At 41.1% G+C, this 13,979-nt stretch overlaps 1 protein-coding gene across 3 annotated transcripts in view; it reads right to left on the reverse strand.

The window, feature by feature from the left end:
• COL4A1 (collagen type IV alpha 1 chain) overlaps window positions 1-13,979 on the reverse strand; it is a 132,106-nt gene that overhangs the window by 34,207 nt on the left and 83,920 nt on the right. For all 3 annotated transcript variants that reach the window (XM_035565605.2, XM_050708416.1, XM_035565606.1), the window contains exons 20-25: window positions 11,713-11,748; window positions 9,990-10,154; window positions 7,265-7,360; window positions 6,227-6,310; window positions 5,451-5,521; window positions 691-882 (exon numbers count right to left, since the gene is read on the reverse strand). In XM_035565605.2, the coding sequence (XP_035421498.1) occupies window positions 691-882; window positions 5,451-5,521; window positions 6,227-6,310; window positions 7,265-7,360; window positions 9,990-10,154; window positions 11,713-11,748 (644 nt within the window). The remainder of the gene's footprint in view (window positions 1-690; window positions 883-5,450; window positions 5,522-6,226; window positions 6,311-7,264; window positions 7,361-9,989; window positions 10,155-11,712; window positions 11,749-13,979) is intronic.

Below are 13,979 nucleotides of genomic sequence, written 5' to 3' on the forward strand. Positions count from 1 at the left end.
AGTAGAACTGTGTTCCATGTAGAAAAGTACATGGAAATCATACCTAATGTGCAATGCAGGTAACTGGATCATTTAGGCTATTTTCCCAGTTGTGGATCTGGGAGCAAATCTGAGCTCCAGATCCAGCTCCACATCCACATCAGCTGAACCCGCTAACAGGGCAAGACTTTGAAACATTAGTTTTCACAAGAAGATAAGTCTGCTAGAACAGAGTTGAACCTCATCCTAATTATCTCTGCTTGGACAACTGCATTCCTTCAATCATCTTCAGATATGAGTTAAATCATCCATACCAGTTCTCCTCATAAAACTTTGAGAAAGGGAGAAATGAAAAAAAAATATTGTCCACACCCACAATGTGGGGGAAGTAACCTTGCTGTAGTCCTGAGAGCAGCAAGCCTTGTAATCTGAATACATCTGAGTTGGATCACATATTTGCATGACATGTTCAGAGAGAATTCAAAATCAAACTGAAATACTCTGTTGTTGAAAGACCCTAGTCTTCACTAGTTCTAGAGAAACCAGAGTCCTCTTCTGAGGAGGAATGAACTACCCAAGGTAAAAAAAAAAAAAAAAAAAAAAAAGTGGAACAATGAATGAGGCCAATAAACGTAAAGCAAGTGTAGGACAATATGTAAAAATACAGAAACATTCAGCAGGACAGTGCAAACATAAAGAAATAACACATACCGATGCTCCTTTTGGACCCTGTGGACCTGGCAATCCATCTTTTCCTGGTGTTCCTTCTCTTCCAGGAATACCTGGCTGTCCTGGGAAACCAGGATCTCCCTTTTCACCTTTCAGGATAGAATCATAAGAAAAATCTCCTGGTTCTCCTTTTGCCCCAGGGTGGCCGATAAGTCCTGGAGCACCTGGGGGCCCCTGAAATTTCATAAATTGAAATGTTATCACTTGCCCTATCAACCTTTCAACTGATTAAAAAAAACAAAAACAAAACAAAACAAAACAAAAAAACAAACACAGATCTTCAGAAATTAAAAAGTAGACCCAAATCAAATAAACCATTAAGTTTTCAACCAAGGAGGTCAAATGAGAATTGTTTCCAGGATATAGCAGTGTAAATAAGGAATTAGTGCAAATTTCTCTTTCTTGACCACGCTGTCATTGTATCATACCAAAGGTATGTCATTTTAGATGGTGAATATAAACCTTCACTATTTACACAAGAGCTGCAGGTCTTGGCACCAAAAATCTACTCTGAATTTTCAATATACTACACAATTAACTTCAGTTACATATATTTACATTATATTATCATCAAGGTAATCTAGGCTTTTTGAAAAAGCCTTGTCAGAGCTAACATGTCTGCCCCCAAAGTCGTACTCTGTAACACTGTGGACCCTATTTCTATGACAAAAGTGCAACAAAGGTTGCATCCTACATTCCCAGGATACTTTACAATACTAGAAATAGTACTAATACAGGAAAAGAGCATGCTTCCATTATGCAAAGAAAAGCATAGCCAAACTTACAGGTTTAAACTGCCTATACAAGCCCAAAACTCCTGATTTTGCTTCTTTCAGAAACTTTAAAATCAACTGAAACATTCATTAAATACATAGAGTGCCTATTAAACTCAATTCACTGTCTTATATAAAATTCAAGTGTTATTTGCACAAGAGCTAACACTAACTGAAGACTGAAAGCTCCCTGTGTAGTTTATTTATGACATTTAGCGGATTAAAGTATACATTTCACATCATTACCAACATTCACTGATTTTGTGCAATTAACATCCACCATCTCTTGCTGCATAGAATACTGTACACATGTTCAGAGGAAGCTTTGTAAGCTTTCCAGGGAAGCAGTCCTTTATATAACAATACACCTACAGGATATCCAGAATTCCAGTTTTTCCCTACATATTGTCTAGGACTTGTATGAACTTTTTTCATTGGAATGTTTACTCTATTTTCAGGTGGATCAGGACTAGGATAGTAATGCACAAACTTCACAGCCAATGTCCACTGCTTATGGTTTAAGTGTACCTTCCACTTAAACCTGAACTAGAACACAGTTCCTTTAGCTTTGGTGGATCTTGAATTAGACTCTGATGCTGTGGAATGGATTGGAACAATGTAGGCTTGCAAAGATGGCCTCTATATAATAGTTTTTCCAAACTGAACTGTATGCTGGATCACCATCTGTCTGAATTTTGTAAACCAAGGCAAGCTTAAAAATATTCAGAAGAACAACCAGTCCTCACCTGATGACAGACATGATCAGAACTTGAGAGGCAATAAAAGGAAAATGTAAAGATGTGTCAAAAATGTGCTGAGAACAAATGCCGGACATGACAAAAGCTTAAATATGTTAGGATGTCTTATTTTTTCTCTCTTTCATATTTTCTATTTCCTATTTTTCTCCACTCCTTCTTTCAGGGACCCATTAATATTGTAGTAAGTTTGGTCGCTGAGTAATACCATCCTATTTATCAAAGTGGAAACACAGAGAATGGAATCCATCCCAGCTAACTTTTGTTGCCTAAATTAAGGTATCTAGGCTTTATTCATACTCAAGGGCAAGAAATAGATTCCTTGAGTAAGGTATTAATATAGGTAGGTTGGACTAACTTCTGAAGGTGCCTTATCTCTCACCGCTGGTGGTCGAGGGAGCTTGGATAATTCCAGTGTGTGTTACAGTTAGCACACATGAACACCACTGAAAAGCTATGTTGCCAAAAATGCTCAGCTGGAAGGAGAAAACAGCTTTAGGAAAAAAAAGGCTGGGAAGACTCTGACAAAGTCACTCTACTTACATTAGGAATTGCGTCCAGATCCCATTCAGATGTGTAGGGATGAGATCAGGAAAGCCAAGGCACAAATGGAACTGAACTTGGCAAGAGTGGCAAAGAATAACAAGTAGGGATTCTATAGGTACATTGGTCAGAAAAGAAAGGCCAAGGAGAGTGTACCTCCTCTGATACATGAGAAGGGAGAACTGGTAACAACTGACATGGAAAAGGCTGAGGTACTCAACAGAGTACTCTTAGCCTCAGACATCACTGCCAGTCAGGCTTCCCACATCTTTTGTTTCACTGAACATGCAGACAAGGGCTGGGGGTGCAAAGTCCCTCCCACTGTAAGTAAAGAGCAGGTTTGAGACCACCTGATGAAACTGAACAGGCACAAGTCTATGGGGCCTGATGGCATGCATCCCAGGGTCCTGAGGGAACCGGCTGATGGAGTTACCAAGACTCTCTTCAACATATTTGAAAAGTCCTGGCAGTCAAGGTGAAGTCCCTGGTGACTGGAAAAGGGAAACATCACTCCCATTTTTAAAAAGGGTAGACAGGCGGACCTGGGGAACTACAGACTGGTGAGCCTCACCTCTGTGCCTGGGAAGATCATGGAAAAGATCCTCCTGCAAGCAATGGCAAGGCACATGCAGGACAAGGAGGTGATCCAAGTCAGCCAGAATGACTTCACCAAGGGCAAATTGTGCCTGACCAATCTAGTGGCCTTCTATGATTCAGTGACTGCATCAGTCCACAAGGGAAGACCGACTGATGTCATCTACCTGGACTTCTGTAAGGCCTTTGGCATGGTTTCCCATGACATTTTTATCTCCAAATTGGAAAGAGATGGATTTGAAGGGTGGACCATTCAATGGATAAGGAATTGTCTGGATGGCCAGGCCCAAAGAGTTGCAGTCGATGGCTCAATATCCAGGTGGAGGCTGGTGACAAGTGGTGTCCCTCAGGGGTCTGTTTTGGGCCCAGTGCTGTCTAAGATCTTTATCAATGACATAGACAGTGGGATCAAGTGCACCCTCAGTAAGTTTGCAGATGACACCAAGCTGAGTGGTGCAGTTGATACAACAGAAGGAAGGGATGCCATCCAAAAGGACCTGGACAAGCCTGAGAAGTGGGCCCATGGGTCGGGGCAATGTGAGACCTGGGTACAGACTGGGAGAAGAGCTCATTGAGAGCAGCCCTCTGGAAAAGGACTTCGGGGTTCTTGGATGGACAAAAAGCTCTACATGAGCCAGCAGTGTGTGCTTGCAACCCAGAAGGCCAACTGTATCCTGGGCTGCATCAACAGAGGAGTCACCTGCAGGCTGACGGAGGTGATTGTCTCCCTCTACTTTGCCCTCATGAGGCCACTTGGAGTGCTGCATCCAGCTCTGGGACTCCCAAAACAAGGACATGAACTTGTTGGAATGAGTCCAGAGGAGGGCCATGATCAGAAGGCTCAAGCACTTCTCCTGAGAAGAAAGGCTGAGGGAGCTGGGGATTTAGCCTGAAGAAGAGAAGGCTCCAGGGAGACCTCATTGTGGCCTTCCAGTACTTAAAGAGGCTTATAAAATAGATGGAGTGTGAGTTTTTACATGGGCAGATAGTGGTAAGACAAGAGGAACAGTTTTAAACTAAAAGAGGAGAGGTTTAGATTAGATGTTAGGAGGAAATTCTTTACTCCAAGGGTGGTGAGACACTGACACAGCTTGCCCAAAGAAGCTGTGGATGCCCCATCCCTGGAAGTGTTCAAGACCAGGTTGGATGGGGTCCTGGGCAACCTGACCTAGTGGGTGACATCCTTGTCCACAGGAGGGGGGTTGGAACAAGGTGATCTTTAAGGTTCCTTTGGACCCAAGCCATTCTAGGATTCCATGAGTCTATGATTCTATGGTGTCAAAATCCACATTATGCTACAGGAACATGTGTGCTCATGTCGGTCTTCACAGCCTACCACAGTGTATGCAGGGACACTCAAGTGAACTCTGACAAGATCAAATGTAGTTGTGCTAGTACAGTGTTCATCTAGGAGTGATTTGTGTTGTCATTTTAAGCATGTGCTATAACTAAGGCTTTTCTGCTTCTGATATCCAGCCTTAGTGAGAGCTGTGTTATGCTGCATCAACATAATTTTCAAGTGATCCCATTATCAGGATGCTTTCACAGACCTTCTTTCTTTCTTGAAAACCACTTGACTTCCCTGCTAAATATCTGAAAATTAGATTTCATAGAATACATTGCACACATTTCCCAAAATTCAGACAAACTGCTAAAGTGTACCGATTGCTAATATTGACTAACTGCTTACATTACACTAGATGGCACTGCATCTCTCTCTCAATATATTATGTTCACAAAACAAAGAGCTACTGGAAAGATACCTTGCTACACAAGGTTCAGGGCAGACCTGCATCTGTTTCATGCAAAATCCTACTTTTTACCCAGCTCCACTGCTGAGTTCATCTGATGGGTAAGCATAGAAATATAACCCATTTGCAACAGCTCTTTTTTCATCTCATAGCTAGACAATACTGCTTCCTAGTTTATTTTACTAAGTATAGCCAGTTCTTTAATTTTATTATATCACTGTGTTGGTCTGTTTTTAATCAGAACAATTAAACAATCACACTGAATGTTTTCTTACCACACATCTAACATGAAATGAGCACACAATATCTGGTAAGGCATTACTTACAGGTACCCCTGGAAGGCCATCAAGTCCAGGTAAGCCTCTGTCACCCTTGAAACCTGATTGTCCTGGAAAACCTTTTCAGAGACAGAAAAATAGAATTCTATTCATTATATGGTTTAAAAATAGATCATTGTATGTGAAGCCTTTGTGATTCTTCACAAATTGTTTAATTCTATCCCCAGTTAATATAATAAAAAGTCAGTGAAGATGTCTGTATTCATGTGCTCGTGTGCTCCCTGTGTCTGCATTCGCAAGCTCAGAAGTTGATGAGGCATTTGACTTTGGAATTAATTCACCTTATAACTTAGATCTATCATGTAGACTTTGCAATCTTCAAACTACCTAAAACATGTTCATTTTTCTTCACAACTACTGGAAAAAACATTGAGAATATTATCAGTGTTTGCATGTGGCAATTCTCTGACATGGCAGCAGACAAATCATTTCTTTTGGGTCACACAATTTGATCTTAGGATTGGGAACATATGTATGAGCTACTGCCAAGCCTGAGCATGTAGGGCAAATGCTTCCCACACTTTTTTTCACTTTCACAATTTGGTCTACAGTTTGCAAAGATACTCCACTGTGGCCTATTTCTGCTTCCTTGTCAATTTCAGTGGGAATTAGGAATCGGGCCAAAAATAAGAATATTCTATCTTTTTTTCATTAGTTTCACAAGCAATTTTATTAGTGGAGAAAAAATAATTAATCACATAATATACACTGTATTTCTAGGTTTTAGCCATAGCAGTTAATTCTCAGGTAGTTAATATTTTTACCTGCTGGACCTGGTGGTCCTTGTGGTCCTGGAAGTCCAGGAGGTCCTACTTTATCACATAAAGTACAGGTTTCTCCTTTTTCACCTGAGGAAAAAAAAAAAAAGAAAGTAATGAATAAAAATGACAAGATTTAAGAGAGCTGCAATCAGGTGGAATCCAGTGGTAAATGTCAATTTAATACACTTCATGTTGAAGGAATATAAATAAATGTGTTATTTCTAACTATATGCTTCAAAGAGAATTTATCAGCAAACTGATATTCAAGCCTATAAAACCTTTAAAGGAATGGCATTAAAGTCAACTTATATATTATTCTACAGACAGTATTTAATAGGAGGGTTAGATGGAACCAGGCTGAAGAGGATCAAAAAGAAGAGAAATATACACTGGGTATAGAAGATATGAAAAGTTTAAAGTAGAAGAAGAAAAAACTCCACAGCCACTGCAATTTGCAGTTTTAAAAAGAAGTGAGCAGAATGAGATTAGAAAGAATCAACTGATATGTAAATTAGTGCCGTTCATTTTTTGTATCTATCCATTTAGCTGATAGTGCTAAACCACACAGTTGACAGTACTACTTGCAGGTGTGGCAATTTTAGTTTCAATTATAGTCAAGGTACTGATTCATAAACTATCTTTATTCCCAACTCATCTTCCCCTTTAATTCTTCATCTCAGAATTCATATCTTAAATTGCCATGAACAGTTCAATTTACACTTAATTAGTCTATACTCAACTCTTTTTTAATTCCCAGATACTCTTTCGTTCCTGAAATCACCCATCTTTTATCACTTACCAGCAATGCCTAAGTGAAGTGAAATGTAAGTGAAGTTCACGTCACACAACTCAATACACAGTATCCTTCTTTTATTCACCAGAGACCCAAGAAGCATCTTACACATCCATGAACTGTTGGCGTAACTAATGTTAAGTACCAATTCTCTGGATCCAGTTAACTGGCTCAGTACCTCCACATACCCAAGCCCCAGGGTACAAAGCAATAGAAAGCAACCACACTTTCATTTTAAATATTATTACCTTTCTCTCCCATCTCTCCTGGAAATCCATGTTGCCCTGGAGGTCCAGGTATACCTGGTGCACCAGGTTGCCCCTGCTGGCATTGATCAATTCCATCTGCAATTGAAATGCAACAGAGCTATTGTCTGGCAAATGCAAGTTTCTATCACAGGGCTGCATTTATGAATGTCCTAGCTGAATTTATCTGTGGATAGTGGTACATCAGGAGAGTCTTTCATTTTTGTATTTATTTGTTTTAATCTGAAAAAAAAAACCCACTCAGATTCTGCATTCTGATTCCAGATATATTACTTAAGAAACCCCCAGAATTACAGAAAAAAAGATGACTCTGCTATAACGAGTTTACAAACAACTTTCACACAAAATGTATTTTTATTGTATGTAGATATTTTTATGTAGAGTTTTTTGTACCTAGCCTAGAGTTTTTGGAAACTTCCTAGGTCAAAAGCAGCTTGTTAACATCTGTTTAACTTCTTCACACCAATAAAGCTTTCTGAAAACAAGAAACTACAGGTACTAGGAACTGAAATAGCTAACAAATAAGAACACCCAGCAAACTTAATGTAGGAATACAAATTGTGCTTGTTCTGTTTGATGTTATGGCACAGGCTCCAACCTAATAATTTTGGCCAAAGTCAAGAGTCAAAATGTTTATGTGAAGTTTGGCAAACAACAGTTAAACACAAAGGGATTTTTTTTTCCTCCCATTTTGTATCTGAAGAAAGCTAAAGAAGGGTCTGGAGAAGGCACAGTGACAGAAACATGAAACATTTTTTTATTAAAAAACAGGATTTGCTCTTATTGCTCTTATTACTTTAAGGGGCAGGGTGAGATTTTACTATTTAATTACCTGCTCTAAGTGTTGAATTTTATACGGATTCATTAGCAAACACTTTTGGTTTAGGAATTCCATAGAGAATAATGTTCATTTTAATAGGAATCTTCTATTCCATATTTAATCTTTAAAAAGGTTAACAAAATCACAGCTATGGAAAGACGCTAGAGCTTTAAATTTTTCAGCAAAATCTACAGGACAAAACACAAAAGAATCATTGCCTGCATAAAGTATATATGTCACCTGCACATACTATTTAAAGTTTTACTCTACTCCAGTCATCTCTAAACATTTTCCAATCTGCTAAAGAATTGTAAGTAGAACACCACTTTTCCTCTCACTGACTATGTATGTAAAACAAACCAGTCATTTTTATGTTAAGGTTTACAGCCCAACAAAACAGGTAAGGCAAGTTAATTTTAAGCATTTACCTAAAAGTGTAGAGCAAAAGCAGAACACTGCTTTTTATATTTTTTATTTTTCTGTTATACTCTTAGTACTTCCCTTGTTATTTTTACGTCATTGTCCTTTAGTTAAAAACCAACATCAAACCAGCTCAATTTACAGTTATGCAATATAAAGTCCAAATGAACACTGCGAGGGACCAAAAAAAAGCAGTATGATTAAATATTAAAGTTTCATGTTGAGCAAATTTGTTTGCAACTATTACTTGAAGCATAGATGGCTTAGGGCTCACAAAAAGTATGCATGACAAATACAGTAACAGAATCATAAAATACAGTATTAGGAATAAACTGAAGACATCTTTATCTAATAATTACTTAATGTCTCTGAGTAACAACTAACCCTAAAATACATGCCTCTTTATTTATATTACATATTTGATGTCGTCTGATATGTACTGTCTAAAATGGAGTGTTAGCGTAATGTCTAGTTTAGTTGAATCACAGAATATCCTGAGTTGGAAGAGACACACAGGGATCACTGAATCCAACTCCTGGCTCCGCACAAGACCACCCAAAAACCAAACCCTATGTCTGAGAGCATTGAACAAACACTCCTTGGACTCCGTCAGGCTCGGTGCTGTGACCACTGTCCTGGGGAGCCTGTCCCAGTGCCCGACCACCCTCTGGGTGCAGAACCTTTCCCTAACACCCGGCCTGACCCTCCCCTGTCCCAGCTCCATGCCGTTCCCTCGGGTCCTGTCGCTGTCCCCAGAGAGCAGAGCTCAGCGCCTGCCCCTCCGCTCCCCTCGTGAGGGAGCTGCAGGCCGCCATTAGGCCTCCCCTCAGCCTGCTCTGCTCAGGGATAAACAAACCAAGGGACCTCAGCTGCTCTGCATACCTCTTGCCCTCTAGACCCTTCACCACCTTTTTAACCCTCTTTTTGGAGGCTCTCTAATAGTTTCATCTCTTTCTTCTACTGTGGTGATCAAAACTGTCCACTGTACCCGATGTGAGCCCACAATACAGAGCAGAGTGGGCCAATCCCTTCCCTCAACCAGCTAGCAATGCTGTCCCTGATGCACCCCAGGGTACAGTTCACCCTTTTGGCTGCCAGGGCACGCTGTTCACTCATATTCAACTTGCCATCAACCAAAACCCCCAGATCCCTTTTTACAGGGCTCTCATCCCCTAGTCTGTATATCTAGGGTTGCCCCGTCACAGCAATTACAAATACTTTTGTGTATATATATTGGTGCTGAAGACTTGTAAATTGTGATATTGAACAGCTATCTTTTATGCTATGAATAGTATTAGCATCTTTTTTTTTTCACTTTATTCATTAACAGCTCAGATACATTTATTCCAAGATGTAAATGCATCCTAATTATAGCTTTTATAATCTTGTCTCCTTTTTCTTTTTCAAGTGCATGCAATGTGCATTATTGAAACTTCATAGTGAAAAGTGGCCAAGTGCTTTACTTACCTGTTACGCCTGGAGGACCTGGAGGGCCAGGGAGCCCAGGGGGACCTGGGAAACCATCTCTTCCAGGGGGTCCAGGTAAAGGGAATCCAGGAGAACCCTTTTCACCTTTTTCACCTCTCTCTCCAGGGACACCAGGTGATCCTACTCTGTCTGGAACTGGTCGACCTTTGGACAGAATAAAACATAGATGAAAGAAGTTTCAAGAAAAAAGACAGTAACGTTATCAACACATTAGCTTACAATAAGTTTCGGAGAGAAATTGGAAAATGGTAGTGCAAAATAAAGAGGAACTGTATTTTTACTATTGGTGATTTACAAAATTCAGGGCATATTTTCACTACAGCGCAGAATAACTTACTTCCATTCAGTCCCTGAGCAAACACTGGGAAAAGTAACTTTCTGAGATTTATTTGAACCAATTTTTGCTGGCTAAGAAAAAATAGTGACAAAGGAGTTCATTTCGCTATTACACTTAGAAACCATTATGCTCATCTCATAATAAGCCAAATCTTAAACACACCTGGAAATGAACAGCATCTGTAAGAACTTCAGTAAATTGGTATTCAATGATGCTAGCAGATTTTCAGGAATGCTAAACCCCAAACTGTTTGTAGGAATAAGTAAGCAGCAGCCAATAAAGGCAGGCAGTTAAACAACTAGGAAAAAAAATACTCGAGATCTTCTTTTAGCTATTTACACAGTCACACAGGTCTTCCTACTTCAATGACTTATTTTAATTAACAATTAATCATGAGATTTGACTGCTAAACCATTTTGAGCCATCTGCAATATTGTAGTGAAGATATTTAAGTCACACAAATCTCAATTTCTGTAGGGTAATAACAGACAAAGAGCCACCATTCTTCTTCTATGTCATACGGAATTCTTTAGGGATTACTACTGCCTGTAGTATATAGTATCTCCTCCCTAAACTGTGAAAAATTTCCTGGCAACTATCTGACCCTGGTTCACAATAATTTCATACATAGCAACTCTCAAGATGGAAAATACGAGCAAAGGAGATTATAGTAGTATCACTACTGGATGTACTGGAGTCAGGTTTCTACAGATTATTTGGTTCATTTTTAAAACGCAAATATTGTGGTTTAGTCCATACACATACACATGTACATATGCATAATAGTAGTGTGGCCATGTATGTGAAGATGTTAGACTATGAAAAAGGCAACATTTGCAGGCAAGAGAAATAACTTTTATTAGATCAAATGACATAGTCAAAAAAAAAAAAAAGCAGGAAGCCTTCAGGAATGACTTTGATCTAATAAATATTATTTCCTCCAACAAATCTTGTTTTATTGTATTTATGCAAATGCATATAAAGCTGAAGTGAAAGCAAACCAGATTATCTGTGCAAGAGTATACATACTTAGGCACACACACATATTCACATTCTACAGCTCCTCATGCCCAATGGAGCCATACTCTCTGGACTCTCTCAGACGATGTGTGCACACTAACACTTTTCGATTTAAGCAGCGATCAGAGAAGATTTAAGAATTATCAGAGCTCTACACAAAGAGCAAGGCTAGATCACAGCAGAGATTCCAGAAAAGCAATCAACAGGAATGGTCTGAGGTGGACATTAGATCCTCAGAGAGGCCACTACCTGGGCACCCTGTAAGTCAGGCTGAAAGCAGCTGAGGAGACCACCTCTCAGGATTCTCCACCCAAGAACAAAGAAAAAAAGTGAACAAAATCATACCTGGAATTCCTGGGATTCCTTGTAAACCAGGAAAACCTTTAAAAAGAGAGGTTTTCAATTAGGCAATCAAGTCAGCAATGCTATCATGAATGCAATTCTAGCACATATTAAGTACACATTATAAGCAAGTATTCTCTGTATCAAAAGTTAAGTTAAATAACTCATAGATATCTGCAAACAATACACTTAGTGAAAAGTCCCTATCACAGAATCACAGAATCGTCTAGGTTGGAAGAGACCTCCAAGATCACCCAGTCCAACCTTTGACCTAACACTAACAAGTCCTCCACTAAACCATATCACTAAGCTCAACATCTAAACGTCTTTTAAAGACCTCCAGGGATGGCGACTCAACCACTTCCCTGGGCAGTCCATTCCAATGCCTAACAACCCTTTCAGTAAAGAAGTTCTTCCTAATATCCAACCTAAACCTCCCCTGGCGCAACTTTAGCCCATTCCCCCTCGTCCTGTCACCAGGCACGTGGGAGAACAGACCAATCCCTACCTCGCTACAGCCTCCTTTAAGGTACCTGTAGAGAGCGATAAGGTCGCCCCTGAGCCTCCTCTTCTCCAGGCTGAACAATCCCAGCTCCCTCAGTCGCTCCTCATAAGACTTGTTCTCCAGACCCCTCACCAGCCTCGTCGCCCTTCTCTGGACTCTCTCAAGCACCTCGACGTCCTTCTTGTAGCAAGGGGCCCAAAACTGAACACAGTACTCGAGGTGCGGCCTCACCAGAGCCGAGTACAGGGGGACAATCACTTCCCTAGACCTGCTGGCCACACTGCTTCTTATGCAAGCCAGGATGCTGTTGGCCTTCTTGGCCACCTGAGCACACTGCTGGCTCATATTCAGCCGACTATCAACCAATACTCCCAGGTCCTTCTCGGCCAGGCAGCTTTCCAATCACTCATCTCCCAGCCTGTAGCGCTGCTTGGGGTTGTTATGCCCCAGGTGCAGGACCCGGCACTTGGCCTTGTTGAACTTCATACAGTTGGCCTCAGCCCATTGGTCCAGCCTATCCAGATCCTCCTGCAGAGCCTTCCTACCCTCGAGCAGATGGACACACGCACCTAACTTGGTGTTGTCTGCAAACTTACTGAGGGTGCACTCAATCCCCTCATCCAGATCATCAATAAAGATATTGAAGAGGACTGGCCCCAGTACAGAGCCCTGGGGGACTCCACTAGTGACTGGCCTCCAACTGGATTTGACTCCATTCACCACAACTCTTTGGGCTCGGCTATCCAGCCAGTTTTTAACCCAACGAAGCGTACGCCAGCCCAAGCCACAAGCAGCCAGTTTCTTGAGGAGAATGTTGTGGGAAACGATGTCAAAAGCCTTACTGAAATCAAGGTAGATCACATCCACAGCCTTTCCCTCATCCACTAAGCATGTTACTTTGTCATAGAAGGAGATCAGGTTCGTCAAGCAGGACCTGCCCTTTATAAACCCATGCTGACTGGGCCTGATCGCCTGGTTGCCCTGTAAGTGCTGCATGATGACACTCAAGATAATCTGCTCCATGAGCTTCCCTGGCACTGAGGTCAAACTAACAGGCCTATAGTTCCCCGGGTCTACCCTCCGGCCCTTCTTGTAGATGGGCATCACGTTTGCTAGCTGCCAGTCGACCGGGACCTCCCCTGATAGCCAGGACTGCCGATAAATGATGGAACGCAGCTTGGCCAGCTCCTCCACCAGTTCTCTCAGTACCCTCGGGTGGATCCCATCCGGCCCCATCAACTTGCATACATCCAAGGGCTGTAGCAGGTCACCAACCATTTCCTCGTGGATAGTGAGGGCCACATCCTGCTCCCCATCCCCTTCCACCAGCTCAGGGTACTGGGTATCCAGAGAACAACTGGTTTTGCCGCTAAAGACTGAGGCAAAGAAGGCATTAAGCACCTCAGCTTTTTCCTCATCCCTTGTAACTAAGTTTCCCCCCGCAACCAGTAAAGGATGGAGATTCTCCTCAGTCCTCCTTTCGGTGTTGATGTATTTGTAAAAACATTTTTTGTTATCTTTAACAGCAGTAGCCAGATTTAGCTCCAGATGAGCTTTGGCCTTTCTAATTTTGTCCCTGCACAGCCTCACAACAGCCTTATAGTCCTCGTGGGTGGCCTATGGTGTGCCATCTTCTCCACTGGTCTTTCCTCAACAGGGAAATGTCTGTAATGGGGAAATTGGGAATGCTGTATATAGGAATTCCCTGTCTACTGAGGAATTTTGCAATTAACACAAGTCCATTTAAAGAATTAAAATATAGCTA

This window comes from Cygnus atratus, chromosome 1, assembly GCF_013377495.2.
Source record: "Cygnus atratus isolate AKBS03 ecotype Queensland, Australia chromosome 1, CAtr_DNAZoo_HiC_assembly, whole genome shotgun sequence".
Lineage (NCBI taxonomy): Eukaryota > Metazoa > Chordata > Aves > Anseriformes > Anatidae > Cygnus > Cygnus atratus.